General features: G+C 48.0%; 7 protein-coding genes across 7 annotated transcripts; 2 read left to right on the forward strand and 5 right to left on the reverse strand.

Annotated features, from left to right (window-relative positions):
- Positions 1 to 1,124: 1,124 nt before the first annotated feature.
- Positions 1,125 to 2,361, reverse strand: EDB91DRAFT_1236597 (uncharacterized protein; the record flags this gene model as incomplete). The annotated part of the gene is given in 9 exon segments (XM_041321481.1): positions 1,125 to 1,283; positions 1,343 to 1,483; positions 1,527 to 1,530; positions 1,550 to 1,663; positions 1,712 to 1,805; positions 1,856 to 1,888; positions 1,938 to 2,088; positions 2,142 to 2,258; positions 2,308 to 2,361. 9 exon segments carry the CDS (start codon positions 2,359 to 2,361, stop codon positions 1,125 to 1,127), a joined length of 867 nt encoding a protein of 288 aa, XP_041178731.1.
- Positions 2,362 to 2,690: 329 nt separating this feature from the next.
- EDB91DRAFT_1246926 (uncharacterized protein) lies at positions 2,691 to 3,861 on the reverse strand (the record flags this gene model as incomplete). Its single annotated transcript, XM_041322733.1, has 2 exons — positions 2,691 to 2,887; positions 2,946 to 3,861. The coding sequence occupies 2 exons, from the start codon at positions 3,859 to 3,861 to the stop codon at positions 2,691 to 2,693; spliced, it is 1,113 nt and encodes a 370-aa protein (XP_041178732.1).
- A 1,232-nt stretch (positions 3,862 to 5,093) lies between these two features.
- Positions 5,094 to 7,485, forward strand: EDB91DRAFT_208253 (uncharacterized protein). Its single transcript, XM_041326443.1, has 3 exons — positions 5,094 to 5,627; positions 5,675 to 6,009; positions 6,064 to 7,485. The coding sequence occupies exons 1-3, from the start codon at positions 5,526 to 5,528 to the stop codon at positions 7,076 to 7,078; spliced, it is 1,452 nt and encodes a 483-aa protein (XP_041178733.1). The 5' UTR covers positions 5,094 to 5,525; the 3' UTR covers positions 7,079 to 7,485.
- A 2,102-nt stretch (positions 7,486 to 9,587) lies between these two features.
- On the reverse strand, positions 9,588 to 10,159 carry EDB91DRAFT_1236599 (NUDIX hydrolase domain-like protein; the record flags this gene model as incomplete). The annotated part of the gene is made up of 3 exons (XM_041321482.1): positions 9,588 to 9,736; positions 9,823 to 9,894; positions 10,045 to 10,159. The coding sequence occupies 3 exons, from the start codon at positions 10,157 to 10,159 to the stop codon at positions 9,588 to 9,590; spliced, it is 336 nt and encodes a 111-aa protein (XP_041178734.1).
- A 646-nt stretch (positions 10,160 to 10,805) lies between these two features.
- Positions 10,806 to 13,175, reverse strand: EDB91DRAFT_1124300 (ZIP-like iron-zinc transporter). The gene is made up of 13 exons (XM_041318353.1): positions 12,997 to 13,175; positions 12,794 to 12,926; positions 12,715 to 12,739; positions 12,568 to 12,643; positions 12,382 to 12,500; positions 12,030 to 12,332; positions 11,713 to 11,895; positions 11,462 to 11,591; positions 11,344 to 11,402; positions 11,250 to 11,322; positions 11,157 to 11,200; positions 11,049 to 11,107; positions 10,806 to 10,996 (listed from the first exon to the last, which is right to left on the reverse strand). Exons 1-12 carry the CDS (start codon positions 13,102 to 13,104, stop codon positions 11,095 to 11,097), a joined length of 1,266 nt encoding a protein of 421 aa, XP_041178735.1. The 5' UTR covers positions 13,105 to 13,175; the 3' UTR covers positions 10,806 to 10,996; positions 11,049 to 11,094.
- Positions 13,176 to 13,274: 99 nt separating this feature from the next.
- Positions 13,275 to 14,203, forward strand: EDB91DRAFT_1050910 (uncharacterized protein; the record flags this gene model as incomplete). Its single annotated transcript, XM_041313572.1, has 5 exons — positions 13,275 to 13,374; positions 13,454 to 13,819; positions 13,871 to 13,918; positions 13,966 to 14,093; positions 14,150 to 14,203. 5 exons carry the CDS (start codon positions 13,275 to 13,277, stop codon positions 14,201 to 14,203), a joined length of 696 nt encoding a protein of 231 aa, XP_041178736.1.
- A 320-nt stretch (positions 14,204 to 14,523) lies between these two features.
- Positions 14,524 to 15,702, reverse strand: EDB91DRAFT_1246930 (uncharacterized protein; the record flags this gene model as incomplete). The annotated part of the gene is made up of 6 exons (XM_041322734.1): positions 14,524 to 14,646; positions 14,699 to 14,729; positions 14,777 to 15,215; positions 15,271 to 15,433; positions 15,489 to 15,501; positions 15,572 to 15,702. 6 exons carry the CDS (start codon positions 15,700 to 15,702, stop codon positions 14,524 to 14,526), a joined length of 900 nt encoding a protein of 299 aa, XP_041178737.1.
- Positions 15,703 to 18,684: the final 2,982 nt, after the last annotated feature.

An 18,684-nucleotide genomic window follows, 5' to 3' on the forward strand; every position in this document is an offset into this window, starting at 1 on the left:
GGACCACGGCTGCTGCAACGTTAGATACCAGTGAGGCGTTTCCTGTAATAAGTTTAGATGGGCAAAGTCCAAAGGGATATCACAAAGAACGCACAAGCATGGGTTGTGCCATTCTTCGTGAATGCGGGCTTTATTTTTTGACAAACTCTCTGCAGTAACACCATCACAAATTCTATGCCAACAACGCTCTCAGAAACCGTGTCAGTTTTCGGGTCGGTTACCTTGACCTGTAGAGCTCGAGGCCCAAGGGTCAATCTTGTCCTTGAAATTTCCGGCTTTTTGAGCAGCAGTTGCGGCCTTCTGGGAAGACTCTAGCTGAAAATTTGTCGAAAGAGTTCTCAAAGTTGATGCCCGTGGAGATCAAATAATCCTCTGCCTTTTGATTGGTGCCGGTGAGCGCTAAGCACTAGGAGGACTTCAGCCTGTCAGGCCTATGGGCAGCCATTTCTGGTCAATCATTGGTCATGTGACTCATGTCTGTCCCGGGCCCTTGAAACAAGTTCCTCACTCAGCACACCTTTTTTTATCGTCGACCCTCTTCAGGATGTCAAGGTCATATTCTCCGTTCACCTGAAACACACTGTGACTGATACCGAACAAGATCGTCCTTTCATTTGGATGAGATTTGGGTTGGTTTCATCTGAGCTGCCGCATCCGCACTTCCCTCACCAGATCTCCTGATCCGCAAGCTTGGTTCGCTAGTTGATTCGTCCTTGGATGAAAATGAAAGCATTATTTCGAATCATCCTTACACTGCTGCTGTCTGCCTCACACCTTTTTCGACGTATGGCTTTCGCGGGTTATTCTTGGAACAGGATCGGCTTACTTTAACATGGGTAGGTGGTCTTAGTTGTGAATACAGCAATGGTTTAATGCGGCCAAACTGTAGGTGCGAGATGACGTGGTTGATATTATGGTTAGCACAGACGGAGGCTGGGTCGATCCCCGCAAGCTAGAATAAACTTCGGTGGCTCAGGACGAAGTTACTATGCCTCATGCCACCAGTCTCGTGTAAATTCAACGTCATCTTTGTATTTACATTGACTAGATATGTATTATTCTGTCCATCAATTAGGCAGCCTCCCCAAGTACTTATCTTTCGCGGAGGTAATTTCCCTGCAGCCTTAGCCTACAGTCTCACCGACGTCTTCTTGCTTCTTATCTTGTACCCGCCCTGCCCCCTTTTCAAATCTTTCCGGTTCATTATGCGCATTCGCAAGTTCCATGACGTTGAATTTTTGAAACCGATAATAATCTTCCACTACACTCACGCCAAAAACACTCTGTATGCACCAAGATCAGGACTGATCCGACTCGAAACACGGAACAACGGGTAACATACCTTGAAGACCTCTACCAAAACGAACACTTCAGGATTATCAAGATCGACGATATAATTTGACGGCATGCATTTAGCTACTTCCTGGATGATCTCCATTCGTGTCAACGTATTGTGGTTGCGCACGCGTAACTCGACCTTGTACTGAAGCAGACGTTAGAATGTAAGCGTCGACGTGTTCGTAGACTTGCCTTGCGAGGCGTTTGGGACCCTTCGCTATTCTCTTGCGCGCAGAAAGCAGCGATGGTTCGACGGCACAAGGAGTGCAGTTCTGGGAGGTTTGCGACGCATGAGCCGGAGACTGGTATCAACCGATGCGTGTATCTGTCAGGCAAGTAAGCAAAAAGGAAAATCATGACGGATGGTGTATACTTTGTTCTGGTGACACCCGTTCTTTGGACGTTCTCTACGTGTTTCATCACCAGTTTTACTGGGTCCACAGGGGGTTTACATGACATGAAAACAACTGAGTTAAAACTAGTCAGGATAATCATCATAGAGGGCATGTGCTCGTACCGCATTGCGTATTCGTAAGGCAGTTAGCTGATCCTCCACATTAGCCCAAATGAATGAATTCAACGGCAAAGTTATCACATACTAAACCGCTTCTCCACTTTCGGTCGTTTTAGCGCAGCGACCTCTTTTGCAATCTGTGTTTCAAGATCGTCTTCATCTTCACCGTCCGAGTCATTATTCCGATCATCAACAGCGGAATCATGCCCTTCTACAGGCCACATGTCGGCAGCTAGCTGATCATCATAAGTTATAAGCCGGATCTTAGCCTTGACAGAAAGCTTTTCACTGATTCAAGCAGATCGTAAAGCTCGCCGACCGTTCCTTTTTCTTTTCCCTTCACGCATGTCGCCCAGATTCCTGGGCCTTCGATCGTTCGCTTTGCCCAGGTGGGTGATACCCCGTCCTGTCAAAAGTTTATTTGTAGAGATCTAGGGCTTATCGATGACACTCACCGATCGATATTTACGTTTGCGATTATTAGAAGGACTACTTTGTGATTCGGCCATTTCTTTGAGTGGAAGTTTACAAGTCGACAACTCGTTCAGACCCTGACAAGTTGTTTAGGCGCTGAGCGCTGAAATTTGAAACTATGAAACTAGAGACGTGCCTGGTCACGTCGGTACCGCAAAGGTCAGCACCCAATCAGGACAAACACTTCGACCAGGGATTGGCGGTGTATGTAGGCAGCAAAAATAACGATATTAAAGACCGTATATGATACATAAAGAAGCGATTCTGATATGATAAGTGTCCAACTATGGACCCTTCCAAGACAAGTTCCAGGACGAGGATCTTCAACCCATAAATACCATTAAGGCATTCAGCGACACTGTTATTATGATTCATCATCGTCCTCCTCCTCGTCACCATCCTTGGATTCACCACCTGTCCATTTCCGTTCCCATAGCGGGGGTGGAGCATCGGGGTGACGCTTCAGCAACGGATGATCAAGGGGGAGGGTACTTCTCGCCACCATCAGGCGTTGTTTGTAGATATCATGTTCCGACAGAAGCTCAGTGACGTAGTCGATGGCTGTAGGATTAAATTAGATTTGATGTGGATCAAACGGAGATGTAGTCTGAGCACTGACTCTTTGAGAGCACGACATGTTCGCTTTTTGGACCGGCCCTGCCATCAACCTTTTCACCATCCTCATTTCCTGCCTTCCCTCTACCCCGTCTTCTGCCGGCTTTCTTCCCATTCGCGCCCGTCTCTTCCTCTTCCATTGCCTCAGCCAACATGGCTTCCCGAAGAGCAGGAACGATGTCGCACAAAGCCTCGTAGCCTCTTCTTATATTAGCTCTTCGCTTCTGCTCCGATTGTATATGATTTGCTTTTTTCTGGGAGGGGGATAGAAGCGCTCCTTTGGTCTGACCCGCATCACTACCAAACTGTTGCGAAGCGACAGAAGACTGCCGTCGCCGCTTATTTGCGACAGTAGGATCCGGTGGCGGGGATCGTTTGGCCGATGAGATCGGTGTAGGAGTCGTAGCATGTGTTGATGGGGATGAAGACGACCGATCAATAGGAGATTGGCTGGATGACGATGAAGACGCATTCTCGAACGCAAAAGTTCTTGCTCTAGTTCTGATTGAGACTGATGACGGATCAACGGTACGTTGAAGAGGGGGTATATGCACACGACTTCGGGAGGGCGCCGGCTGCTGAGTAACAGCGTCATATTCTTCTACGCGTCTTTCTCGACGGGTAGAGTAGAGAAATGATAGGGAGTTTGACTGCGACTGTGGATGCCGGTTAACCGGCAGTGCCGAAGGTGACTCACGAGTTGGGTTAGGCGAGTGTGCCAATGGATATCGCCATTTTTCCGAATCCAGTGACATAAGATCTTTGGTCGCTTGAGCCAAGGCTTCTCTCCCTTGTGCTGGAGGCATGTGCTCATGGGAGACTTCTAGATGCATGTTCCATCCCGCTGAAAAATCGGTGGTGTCGAGCGAGGATAAGAATTTCTGAAAGGCATGAGCTTCTGTAGGTGTTAGAAGCGACATAACAACTCCGGTTGCGAAACAAAAGAAAGCGCTTCGATGAAAGCACTTTTTGTACTCCAGCAGGTTTTTACGATGGTCGTGCTGAAACTACTGTCGCGGCCAGTTCGGGATCCATGCGACAGGTGGCTGTGCTTCCCCACACGGGGCCTTGCCTTTTTCGGACTTAGTTCCTTGTTTCCCGAAAAAAAAAACTGCGAGCCTGTGCCGGGAAATGGATGCCTGGCGCCTGGACCCTGGAATGGAACACGATATGCGATTGATGTAGCTAGCTCTGACGTTTATACCTGTACAGTTTCGGTAACAATCGGAGCTACCGACTGCAGGAACGGAGACATGTCTGACGAAGGAAGTAACACTTTCGACAACAACAGACGTCCGGTATGTATAAAGGCTACTAGACTACCCATACCTAAGAGAACGACTTAGTAATCTGAAACAAAGGTACGGGAAAATGGTAAGCGAAGGGATACGACTCGGGGCGCGATCTGGTGCGAAACAGGGCTAGGCCTGGCTGAGCAAGGTAGTATGGCTTAAGATTGGGTCGGTAATATTCGGAATCATGTCATTGGTGCTGAGCTGAGCGCTTAGCTTTCAATCATTAAATTATCGGGACCTGAAGTAATTACTCACCCTCGTGACCCCGCCTTCCAAAATTTGAATTTGAACGCTTGACTACGTTTGACGCCCGGTAGAAATTTCACGAAATGAGACATGTCGTGCGTCCATGACATATTGCAAGGCATACGTACCTGTTCATCACATCTCCACTCAAGGGAGGGCCTATGAGCAGGATCCGCGTGCTGACAGCTGTTTTTAGCTTGACGTTTACTATCCAATCATTGGCACCGTTTGCTTCGGACTCGTTACAACTGGTCGCATTTGGCATCAACGGAGGACGATAGAACGCTCTAATTAAACCACTTTAATCAGCATACGACATGTTTGAGGTCATGCGCGTGGTCTCCGCGTAGCGCACACCTAATGGAAAATGTACCAGGTGATCCAAGATTTGCGGGCTATGTACCCCGGCGCAGGCGGAACATGCAAGATACTAGAGCTCATCGCTGAAAACAGCGAGAATGAGTCCTCGTTGCACAACCGGAACTGTACCAGGAAGGACCTTGAACCCAGATATTATCATCTCGGATCTACTGCCGTGCTTCGAGACCTTGGTAGAAGAAATAAGGAGTACTAAAGATAAGCAATGATAGGATTTCAAAGTTCAAACTCACTATGTAATATAAGTCCAGGCCAGCGCAACTCCTTTGACAATCTTCTTCAAGTTCCGGTATATGTTAGGACTATCTTCATTAGTCTATGGTCTGCCTATGACACGGCGTCGGATCGCCCTGGATCGCCTGCTTTCAATATGTCACGCGGTCCGACGTTGATTTTCCGATCCTAGATGTATACTGGTACACTGACACCTGCATAGCTAGACTTAGCTAGACGAGAATCCGCTGATCAAACTTAAGCGCCACGCCATTTGGACCAGTTCACGTGCGTTCTATGTATATCTCCAAGGGTTATTCCCCGTCTGCTTTAAATAAGTCTGAGATCTGATTGGCCCAATCTCAGAAGACTTCCATGATCATGCGAATCAGATAGCGATAACATCCTTCGAGTCGTGCTTTATTTCCTAGACTAGACAGCAACAACTACCGATGAGCGAGGATGCACAGTTGAGGGTGACCTTTTTCCCCCCACTTTATCTGCAGAGGAGAATATGGGTATTAGACATCCTTCGTCGGGAGCAAGTCACAGAGGTCGGTCATCAGCGTCAACCGAGCAATGTGTCTGATATCTTGTTCAGATCGTAGACATTGGTTGCGGGGAGGGTCAACTACTTGCAGTTCTCTGCCAGCCCGCGCCAAGTCTTTCCCCTCCTAGCCCTGGTGTGCTGGTATCTCCTAGCGACGCGACCTCGAGCGCACTCGAAGAAAGTGATCTCGACCTCCACCCCACGCGCATCGCTGGCCTAGATATCTCCTCCCACGCACTTGCATCCGCGATCGAGGACACCGCTCCTGCTTCAGCAAACGCGTCATACACGCGATGGGAACCACTCGAAGTGAACATCTGGCACGGAGGGCTCGAGGTATTCAACCCAGCTTTTGTAAATGCAGAATGTATCCTAGCAACAGAGGTGTACGTCTATTCCGTGCTCAGAACGCGACTGATTTTAAAAATCTGTCTCTCAAGTATCGAACACCTCCCAGAAAACATTCTAGTTAATTTTGCACCCATGATCATGGGCGTGTACCACCCTCGTCTACTTCTCGTCACGACGCCGTCGTACGGGTTTAATGCGCGTTTCAGCCCTCCTGGGTTGACTGACCCCAGCGGGTTCCCTGATCCTACGAAGCGCACAAATAGGGTGTTCAGGCACCACGACCACAAATTCGAGTGGACTACCGAGGAATTTCGGGAGTGGTGCGAAGGCGTTGCGCAGGAATGGGGATATCAAGTGGAAACGGCGACTATCGGCCGTGCACTAGAAAAGGACGAGTGGGGCCGAGACGAAGAGCTGGGAGGTGCGAGCCAGGTAACTGTCTTCAACCGTCTCGAAGGCGAGGCTTGGGCTACGACGCGGGAGGAGAACAGTACCTGGATGAGAGAAAGGTCGAAAACCCAAACGGAGCATCATCTGCTGGCAGTACACCACTACGATGCGCATGTTCATGCGGGAAAGCGAGGGTCAGCCGAGGAGATTGCGACTGCTGTAGCCGACAAGTTCGAGGAGTGGGAAGAGGCTGAGTTGCGATTAGAGGAGATCTGGTTCACAGAGGAGATCGGACCGATGTGTGGTGGGTGGGTCGAAGTTCTGATCGAGGCTATTGAGGAAAGTGCCAAGTTCGATCTTCGAAGAAGCAAGGGCCAGAGAAGGGGAGATTGGCCGGTGTTGCTAGTTGGAGGGGGTAAGAAGAAGAAGAAGACATCGGAATGGTTTCCGGAACAGACGACAGATGATATGTATGAAGATGTCCAGGAGGGATATTGTCAGAGCAGTCCTGATGACGATGTGGTATTCGAGTGGGGAAGTGGTCGGTATTCTTCAGACTCTGGCGTTGATCTTTCGTGGGATATTAGCAAAGAGGATGGTGCATGGGAGAGGGCGGAGACTACATGGACATCCCAGAGTTCTTCGGACAACACAGATGGTTGGAGCACCGTGACTGCGGGTTGGGACCTTGATATCCCAGATCAGAAGACTTAGTGTAATTCATTGATAATACGTACATGGGACCACCTGCATAGATCGCTTGCGGCTGAAGAGCGCCAAGTTCTGAAGTTCTAAACGTTGAACATTAATGTCAAGTACTTTCCGAATGACCCACGTCGCCCGCGATGTGTCAGATCATGGCATGGGCCTTTCACATGAGGTTATGACTCATGGAGCCCTCCGAGGACAGACGATAGACATACATATTTCATCTTATCGAGTATACCCGAAAGCAGTCAGTGTGTGGCAAACCAAGACACTTGCGCTCTCGCAAAGTAGAAATGATGACGCGATGTTCCTTATAGTAACAGCCAAGCTTGCATAGCATTCGACCCTTCGCAATTGCAAAGGCTCCAAGGGCCAAAAACACCAAATACATCTTCAGTGTCACCGGTCACCTCGGTATTCTTGACCATGAACTCCAAGCCTTGCTGATCATCAAAATCATGCAGGAGTTGGAATTCTTGGTTAAAACACGCAAATCCATCTCAGATTCCGCCGGGTGGCTGGCCAAATGCGGCTGGCCGCTGCAAAAGAGACGTGTACATCCCACGAACGTGTCTAGAACGTTGAACTTCGCCACTTGACAGGACTATTTGCAAAAACAAAAAAAAAGTTCTTTGTTCGTCACATCGGCCTCGAGGCAAAGAATCGGTCACGTACATGGCTAATCTCAGTGAGTCACTAGTCGGCATCCAATGAAACGATCGAATCACCCATCATCGAATATGTTAACATAAAGGCTTCTAGGTCAGCGACTCGGCGATGCGCCACTGTTGATGAAACAAGTCCATGCTTGAGAAAAGATGACCGGACCAAGAAAGGTTTCGTACTCGATCTTTACCTCGTACGATCATCTCTATTGTGAATCATGATGGAATATCAATCAAGATTGACGATCATGCCGCCGAAATGACAAGAAAAATGACCGACGTCAACGTACCGCGCAACTGCGCTAGTGACGTGCCATGACTCATGAGCATCGTAAGTACGCACACATAAGAATGGAGGACTGCGCCCGCGGAAATCGTGGCAAAGAGACGCGGCGAGCGCTTCGCGACGAGCGGAAGTATTGCCCCATTCGAACAACAGCTGTGGCATTAGCGTGAGCGTTTGTGGAGACGGATAAAATTGGGTTTACATTAGCGTTGTGAATTTGCAGTCAGCCAGCTGCTATACTCCAACAATAGTGAAAAGAAGTATGATACAGCAACGGACTTGATCGATGGTGACCCTGCGCTCGGAGATTGCGACAGCTTATAAGTATAAAACTCCATCTTCGCCTACCCCTGAGCAGTAAGCTTGGCCGGGCTTCGACATAGCCACCCCGAAATAGAAGGACAACGTGGTCCATGTCCTTGTGTAGAGGCAGATGGGTGGTTTTGCCTGCTATCAACAGTTTCACCACTCGGTCGAGCGTACAGACCGGTAACAGTCCACGGGTAGCCCTGTTTGAAAAAGAAGGTCCGCATTAAAATAAAAAAACGTCTCTTCAAATCAATCTGGTACCGCTCACGGCAAGTGGCCAACAATGCGATCACCCCGATCACATTGGCGAGCTCATCTCATGGAAATGTGAATGGACATAGTGCTGACAAGAAGGACTACTACATAGAGCCAAGACGATGGCGCATGTATGCCAGCATGATGCCCTGTGCACCTAAGGCTATATTGCCATATGTCGTGTGCATTTTTTGATGGGGACCATGTGCCCTGGGGCTCAGCGCTCGGCTATGAAGGGAACCTTCTTGTCTTGTGTCATGTTCCTTGCTGTTCCTTGAGAGTTCCACCACGAAGGACAGGATTCGAAGTTACGAAGCTCCTCGGCATAGCCAAGAGGAATGCCCGGTATCCAAGCCACCTGCCAGTGGAAGCATGTAAGTGGAGATTTCATCATACGGAGATCCGTCCCGCACAACAGAAGGGCAAACGCACCACCCAAGTCATACTTGGTCGCACCGAGAACGAAACACAGAGATCAAACATACGCACAACTGAACGCCGATATTTGATGAAAGCTAACCATGTAACTACATCTATAGCGTGGATAAAATACTGTAAAGTTCGCGAATATGAAGTCTACCACGACGAATGATGCGCATGCCGAGGATGACGGTGCCAACGAACGAGGCTGGATAAGGGGTACATGTGATAGCAAGATATGCACGTAGAATATTAATGACCAGATGGAGTGGAGTGGGTGTGATGCGGAAAGTGTGAAAACAAGAGCACTGCTGGGACAGATGGTATCGTTAAAGTGGACGAGTAAAGTATAGATGACGCCGATGATCTAAGCATGGTAATTGAAACCATTAATGGACTGCGTACAACAGACAGATCCATTGTCGTAGTTGAGGTTGATGAACCGCATTGGCGGTGCTTGTCTCTTGAAGGCGACGCTGGGATACGCAACAGGACAGCCTCGACTACCGCCGTGGCGCCAACGTAGAGAGCATAAGCCCTTGCGCAAGTTCAGTTCTTCCATGTGACGCGTTTCAATGCCTCAGGCATAATCCACCCACTCTCTCTTCCGCTCCCGGCTCTCTAACCAATCCTTGTCGAGAGTCGTAACTTCGAGTTCGTAGAAGTGATATGTTGTTGAGGGCGAGTAGATCGTTGTTACGTATCGAGTTATGTTGCCTCGAACGCCCGCTGCATTTTTATAGCGGCAATTTGAAAAAATAGCATGGGATGATCATCAGGAGATGAACAGACGGAAGAGGGACAAAGGGTGAGACCTTCTTCTAAGGCTTCCCGCGAGGCTGCCCTCTCTAAAGTTACATCTGACGACTCCCAACCTCCTTTAGGCACTATGGGGGGGTAGAGACGCAGTAAGTTAGCAGAATATTTTGACCGACAGAAAAAAAAGGGCTCTATGCTGAAGACGCGTCAATCCATCACGCGACACGTTACCGACACTATAACAAGAAATAAAAACCCATGAAAATGATATGACTTACAAACCCACAAGTCTTTCCGTTTGCGACTCGTTATAACAAGGACCTTTCCAGACGTACTTGCCAGTGGGATGGCACAGCACACGACACGAGGGACTTCACGACCTTTGGTGCCCATGACGCAGGTAGAGAACAGAGGAGAAGAGTGAAAATAACTTGATGGTATGCTTTAAAAGCACAGAGTGAGGCGCAATTTTAAATGCTTGACTCGCTGTTGCTCCACGGGCGAACAGCTATTCAGAGAATAACGTTCAAGGCAGAGAGGTGTGTGAATGTTGAGTGTCAACACAGCACCAGCCCACGTACACGTATTAGGGAGGAGACTCTGCCCGAGATAATACCCTGGGACACGATGTCACGAAATGGTCAACTATGAGAGTATTGTCAGCGGCCAGCGTCAAGACATAGTAAGCACAACGTACCTGAATTGTGCTAGGAGATGCAAAAATGTATAGGGACGCGTGCAGAGCAGACGCTAATTAAACTGATGGCGAGCCCGTTGAGAAATAAAGATGAGAGACACTCTAGAAGTATTGTTCAAAGAAAGAAAAAGGAGACCGAGGTTGAAGTTTTTGAGTGGAAACTGGTCGAGACTGAATGAAATTACGAAGCTGGACTTTTCATCAAGTTACCAAAAATGTACAAAAGCGGAAGTACACCAGTTCACGCACGTTCGCCGGCATCCACGCGGCATGCATCACAATTGCCGTAGCCTACACCCCTGGATCCCCTTACTTGTAGATTCTGCACCTTGGTTCAGGCATATGGCCTTGAAATGAACCTTCCATATTCTCGACGTTTCGCCATCGTGTATCAGAAGAATGGTATATAAGGTCTTCACGGCACAACTGTCTACACTGCAGCATCTACACTGGATCGCCACTGCCTCCGACGCTTGGAACAATCTATGCGCGGTACCTTCGTGATATATAATATTTACGTCCGGATATCAGTTCTGCGGCCGGGATTCAGCCTCCGAATCTCCATCTGCAATTGCACTAACGTACGACTGACAGGTGAAGCTTTAAAAGATTAATACGCGTGCGAGCACATCTATTCGTTCCATCTAAGAACCAAGTTATTCAGGCTCGCGAGCATCTCAGGAACGGACTTACGCAACGAAGAACATGCAAAGCACTCCAAAGGCCATCGCACCGAACTGTGGCACAGTCAGAAGTCATCCAAAAAAATCGGAAAAATGACCGTACCTCGCGAAGAGCTTGCGCACCGCTTTTGCTCTCTGCCAGCAGACTGAGAAGCTCGAATAAATCATGGGAGGCACTATCACAACATATCACTCACGTAGGTAATACTGCGACGGCGCCAATGTATAAAAATCCACCGGCCACAAAGGGGATTACCTGTGGCACCCGCCGTTCCGTGAATAAATAAAATTCATTAGAGAATAATATGCAATCACCAAATCCGCTGCTTGAACAGTAGTGCCCAGAATCCCGGAAGCATCTTGCCGCACCCCTGAAGCTAAGTCCAGCGACTCTGTAATTGTACCGGACGCCGATAAATTATGGATGGCGATTCCCATAAACGTCCTGGGTTTCAGTTGGTCAGTGATCGACAGTAAAGTTACGGCTCTAAAGATAATATTAATACTCACCCGACCTATCACGAAATATCACAATGGCACATGACCCTTCCGACTAGGATAAAAACTGGGGTGTACTCACAAATGCACCGATGGCAGTCAAGAACTGCGATTGCATTGCTTGCTTTTTGGTAAATCCACTACGCACGAGAATCGAATAGTCCGCAATTTCATGAGGAATTTCGTGGGCAAAGCATGCAAGCGTGGTAGTAGCACCAATAAGAGGTGAAGAATAGAACGATGCGGCCATGCTGATGCCAGCAGGTATCAGCCACTATCAAATCACAGCGCGCGCGTGCGCATTTCCGACACTCACGCTAATCCATCAGTGCTAGATGAAAGCAAGGCATCAGAAAAAGGCAAACGAGAATCAAAAGTAGTTCACATGTTGTGGACAAAGTCGCCAAATAGGTTGAGATATGCTGAGAGCTTCGAAGGTGCCGTTGCAGCATGGGGTTGTTCGACGTGTTCTTGGTGATCTACTTCATCTTGTTTCTCCAATCCTCGTGATCGAAGACCATCAGGTGACAAGGAGGTCGATACTCCAGATGCCTGTGCAGATACGACCGTAGCTTCAGAATGAGTGTGAGAATGGTCATGTGAATGACCGTGGCCTTCCTCGCCACCAAGTACTCTTAGTGTCTTTTCCATGATGAAAAAGGTAGCAAATCCAACAAAAATACCTAACCTTGTGTATATAGTTAGCGTATGCGTATATGTTTCTGAGCGAGACATACCCAATGAGGATATTCCTTTTCTCTTCGACCATCACAAAGTGAGCACCCGGATCTTGATGCTCTCCCATAAATGCATGGGGGACGAGGTGGAGAAAAACGTCAGAAAGGAGGCCCCCAGTCTGTGGAGCAGGTAAGCAAGAGTCTGGCCTGTCACTCCACAGCGTCCAGCCAATATCAAATACTAACAGCGAAAGCAGTCATAGTATTGAGAGTGTCTGGATGGATCTCCGCGGGAATAAATGCGAGGATAAAATTCGGCACCCTGAAACGTTGAGCGGAGTTGAGACTTGGGTGTGTCTGAACTTCGATAGAGGAACGAATAAAGACACGCACGAGCTGATGTAAAATGTCCCAAGCACTGGTCAGACAAAGGTCACATCAAAGAAACTCCAATAGACTGATAACCCCTTGCCTGAATTCCAACCAGGGCCGAATGGGAACAACCATGCGAATACTTGTCTCATAACCGGGGATTCCTTCTCCTCCACAGCAATTTTGAGAGCACTGAGCTTCTCAATGGAAGGACATTCGTGTATTTCTGATTCCTAGGTGGTTGTGACACCACGAGACACGTTTGTTCGCGCATGAGAGTTGTATTGCACACAAGATGCTCACCCGAACGACTAGGGAATCCTGTCCATTGTCTAGAGCGACAACAACACTCCACACTGAGCAGAATAATAGAGCGAGTAACAACGCGCGAGATGCAAAACGAGTGGCCATTGCTACTAGCAAAAGTGAGTATGAAAGACAACGTCAATCTTGTTGATACGCTGGCTTTCACTGGGTATCGGATAAACCCGAATGCCGCTGCGACGTGTTCTTTCAAGCTAATATGCAGGTGGCATTTGGGTGGCATAACTTCAACCAAGACGGACAAGACAGACCCGACAATGTACCCCAACGTCCAAGAGCAGGCTGCTCTTAACGCCGCCGAAAACCTCATGAAAAAAACCATGGCGCGTTATGACCCATCTCACGACGCCTTCCATGGTCAGTGACCAAACGCAATATCTCCATGTAACCGCGTTCAACCGAACAGATCGTGCATCATCATACTCCGCGTAAACAGTACAACGCGTGCGCAAAACGGCGCTGTCAATAGCCCGCTCTCTTTCTGCGAAGCAACCCGATTTACTGGTCGTCGAATTAGCAGCTCTTCTTCACGACGTTCTCGACAAGAAATACGTGTCAGAAGCCGAAGCAGCAGACCCATATGGATATTTTGTTCCTTTCTTCCAGTCTTTATCTTCGGAGCACGGGTTAGACCTGATTGATGACGGCCGAGCGCGTCAGATCGTGAAGGTCATAGAAAACGTCTCTTGGACAACTGAGAAGAAACTGAGGGAAACAGGAAAAACCGAGGAGTGGCATCGTACATGTGTTGAACTCCACTGTGTACAAGATGCGGACCGACTCGATGCGATAGGAGCGTTTGGTAAGTTGGCAGAACAGTCGTCCAACCGCGTTTGTTCTTAATGTGCGTTAGGAATCATGCGGTGTGCTGCATACAGCGCTGCTGTAAATCGGTATGTGTGTTAAAGACATGTGGGTAACGGATATTGATGAGAACGACCGGTTTAGCCCACTCCATGCACCTCCAGGTCGTATCGACACCGCCGGTGCAGCACTTCTACGACAAGCTCCTACACATCCAGGAAAGGCTCAAGACAGAGCCAGGAAAACAGATGGGCGCAAAACGACATCAATTTGTAGGTGACGCGAATACATGACGCAGTTTTGATTCTCACATTCACGAATTGCAAAGATGGTCGATTTTTTAAATTCCGTGCAAGATGAATACGATGCAGAAGCACCCTGAAGTCGCCTACACTGCGTAATAGAACACGTTGCATCCTTTAGAATTTTAAGGAACATCGCCTGCATCTAAAAGACCTCGAAGAACGATGGATATAGATCAATTATACATAGATCCCTGCTGTATACTACTATCCATACTTATACCGGGTCATTAAACCGTGGGATTCCCAGTATCACGTCTATTAATAGCTATGTCATCAGAACAGTCCTCGTGACAAATGGAAGGATGTGATACCAATAATTCTGGCAGACAAATACAGTCCTGCCTCTAGGTGCGATGCGAGTGAGTACATCTATCAAAGATAACACAGCCCCTGGTACTTAATTTCCTTCATCAGAAGGATCAGGGGATGCAGCGGCTTTGACAGATGGGAGTGCCGTTGCTCTCCAGCCTCCTCTGAATGCAGCGATGCCATTAATGAGGCTGAAAATGGTGACCCAAATCTATGAGATGTGTCAGCAACGCAAAGTAGGTAAACACTTTAAATTCACGCACATCGTTTTTGAAGATACCACTCTCCAGAGACCTGAGAAACGGTCAGTATGAACGTATTATATATCAACGAGTACGAACCAATGAAGGGCCAAGGGTAAATTAGCAGTGTTGGCCACCAGCTCATTCAAAAGAGCGTCCCATCGTTTTCGAAGATCCTCTTTATCATCAGCCGAGAATCCTTTCCCCTTTCTCAAGTTCTTCTGCCTCGTCAACAGAAGTTTTATGTCCTCTCTTAAGTGTGCGAATTGAAGGACGGTGTAGAGTAGCCAGCATCGGCAAGACCAGATGATTAATCGGTTCTCGTTCAACGAAATGCGTTTCGAGCTGCGACCGAGTATAGCGGAAAGCGAGGGAATTGAGGTGGGGATTAGATTATGGGCTCGTAAGTAGTAAAGGTGCTCAAGAGGGTAAAATCCGAGCATGGACCATCCCTGAAGTCGCTCGATGGTGTGTAACGTACGCGTCGGCGGGGGGTTGCGTTCCATGGAGATCATCCACTGAAAGATCGGCAGAAGACCTAAAGGCGTGTCAATGACACACTACGTTGAAGCGAAGGCATTCAGGATGCTCACCCCAAAATCTGCCTAACATTTTAGCATCGCTAACAATACTGGCGAAACTCGTTAGAGAAGGAGCAACTTTGCTGCTCGCATCTTTCCTAATACCAGCACGGTGCTGAAGCCGTGCGCGCCAGTGCAGGAACGGCACGATCAGTTTAAGTGTATATTGTACGAGCTGTTGAATACAAGGTCAACCGAATATCCCATCCCTGTCACGGTCAAATATGTACCGTAAAGAACTTGCTAGAACGCGATGAAAAGGGAAGAAGAAAAGACTTTAGACAACTGAACTCGAAGAATTGTTAAAACATACTCGCTACCGCTCCAGGTGCTAAGGTACCGCACAAGATGATTCAATGTCTCAGACGCCGGGACATTTGAGAAAGAACCGAGGGTAATATCGTTGAGTTGGGCAAGGGTATACGGTTTGGAAGCTCGCGACATTGTTGCCTGGCTGATGCTCTAGGCTACTGGGTGCAGAGCTGAGAGAACACGAATTCTCGGTACTCCGTTATCAGGCCGATTCTTCAGCACGTGAATGCCGTATAATCTCGTGCTGGACACCGTGGCAAAGTATTATATAATCCATTTTTGTCTTGTATATAAAGTTGTCCTCTTTGCTTCCGTGATCTTTGAACAATTTTTGAGGACTCAAAAGTTCGGGCCTGATATCAGCTCTTCCGCCTTCTCGTCCGCGTTCCCGTCCTCTAGACGAATGAACAGCACTCGCTGTGCTTGGTCTTCCCCTTGCTGTAACTGTAGCCTCGTTCGACTGCTATCATCTTATCCTGGAGGCATCGCCTCGGCTGAGGCTCATGATCGGCAGAGAACAGCAGGAGAGGTCTGCGGTTACTCAAGGGGAGACCCACAATCATATATATGTACTATATACTCTTAGTACCAAGAATGCAAAGCTTGTTCTTCCATCATCTGTTTTTTGCCCGGAGCTATCAAATTTCAACGTATCGCGATGTCATTCTTATGCACGGTCTTGATCGATGAGAATCAATGGTGCGCTGACCAAATGTCCCTTCATGTTACTTGTCTCACGACAACATCTAAGCCGTGATTCAAAAACTACAGTGCCGTGGCCCGTGGGCAGTGGACCAGTCACGATCCACACCCAAGAAAATATCAAATTACCTTACAAAATGCAACCGATTAACCGTGGCAGGCCGTCATGGGTCGCGATCATGTCTTCCAAAGTGGCAAGATCACAACACAACATTGACACAAGTCACAAAGGCAAAAGTCGAGGGGTCAAAATGAATTGCTCATTTTGACCAATCTTGACTTTTTTTCCTATGTGACGCAAATCTCGAGCTCGAAATACATTTCATAAAGGTGTTTTTTTTTCTTCGCACTGAGCAGATTCGTGACATCATGCCAGGTTCTACCATGCATAACCGCACCTGACTACGTTCACGATTTTCCTTTACATCCTCTCCGCCACCTATAGGAGCCTGTCAGGTTGTCACTCGGCGTCATATGTGTTGCCGCTATGTGAGATACCTCGATGGCGCATCAATAGCAGAGATAAGGGCTCCCTTCGTCAATATCTATGCTTTCATCTTTTAACGCCGTGTTACTTGCTCATCTTCGTCACCTGCCTTATCAACACTACTAGTGGACACACAGCAAACCACTCATTTCTCTACAGCTACAGGAAACTTTGAGGTGCTTTCTGATGTCTACTTGGTACACTCTCGTCGCTCATCCTCTACCACCTACCTATCTCAACGATGCTGCTCGTAATTTCACCTCTCTCGGTCTCGAGGTCGCTATCATGGAGTTTGACGTCTGCATCACATAGCCCAACATTGGCGTTGACCTCGAGCAGCAGATGTTCGACCACCATACTGTCGCTGTGTCGTTGGTGTCTGCATGTGCGTTCCTGGGTGCGTCGGTGCCACCATTTTTGGACTACTGCAACGACTTACCGTTGGATGTAGGATCTCCTTATTCAAAGGAATTTTAACGAGTTTATGATGAAATTTACCTTGACTGTTCGTTTCTTTCTTTCTCTGGAAGGCGTCCTCAAGTTACTGGTTTAGCCATGACACAGGCAAAGCACGAGTCAGACACATTTTCTCCGCATTCTGTCAGTACTTGTTGTGTGTGCCTTCGTGATGTCGCGCTTGTTCTCGATCGCAGCCAAGGCAAACGCTGCCTTAAAAGCCGATCACCACATCATTAACTCTCGAAGTACGTTGTTTATCACCTTATTCGAGACATTTACTGAGATGCAACTCGTTGTCTTCTATGTAGATGTAAGATTGACGAACGCCGTCATAACATTGAAGCACTGACCGTCCCTCTTTCTCTTTTTAAAGTACATGCTTGCTGACGCTGTGGCCATCGTCGGTACTACGGTATGTACCTTGTAGTTCTATTCAAGTTTTACCAGTCGCTCATCGCTATTTTCGGACAGGATCAGGTGTTTGGGTGCGTTGTTGAGATTTTGTTTTGCATGAAGTATGCACGCTAACGCATATCCATGTTAACTAGTAGACGGCATCTAGATGTATACCATGATTCTTCTAATATATCGTGATATCATGATTTGCGAAACAATGCATCGTTTGGCCGAGCGCGTGAGGCACCCTTGATCACTTGGTGTGCATTCTCGATCTGTTCTCCCAACACCGGACGTAAGCTTAGGACGTGTTCCCACCTGCTTCGCGTTCTGTACAAACGTATCTCGCAATTAGCTTTCACCCTCACAACCTGGCTTCTGTCCACACGTGAGGAGCCTCTTATCTTCACGAGTGTCGATAGGAAATATAGCTATGATGTTATGAACTACCCGACTATGCAGCTCGCCGTGAAGAATGGAAACACTAAACAACAATGGAAAATATGGTCATATGAAAAGGTGAGCGTGCCGCAGGGGTGACGTATCATATGAAAAACGAGGTCCACAAGATACTCGGCTGATCTCGATAACAATGGTTTCAATTATAGGGATAAGGACGACGAAGTGATTACGATCGTCATCGAATAAAAGTTCGCATGCTTCATCTATGTCTATCTGGTATCTCCACAAATCAACTGCTGCAGTCATCATCGTTAAGCAGGGCTAGAAATATCCAGTAACGTTGTTAACGGCGAGGGACAGTATTAAGGCTAGAAACTCACGCATCTCGGCAATTGTGCCAGTGTCGTCCATGTGCCATGCGGCTCAAATCAAGCTCAACACCACCTCTCGGGATCACCAATGCAGTCCAGGGATTATAGAATGGCTGTCGGGAAGCGTGAGGGACCCAGAATAACAGCCGAGCATTCGGTCCAATCATCCACCCATCTACTCCCGGCAGTATCAAAGGGGTTGATTTGGAATCATGATCAGAGGTGCCGTGAAGTAGATCACCGGGGTTGTTTAGCGCGTGCTCCAAGCTGGATGAGAAGCAAATGGGGTGGTTGTTC

This window comes from Suillus paluster (assembly GCF_016628075.1).
Source record: "Suillus paluster strain FC165 chromosome Unknown EDB91scaffold_17, whole genome shotgun sequence".
NCBI classification, from domain to species: domain Eukaryota; kingdom Fungi; phylum Basidiomycota; class Agaricomycetes; order Boletales; family Suillaceae; genus Suillus; species Suillus paluster.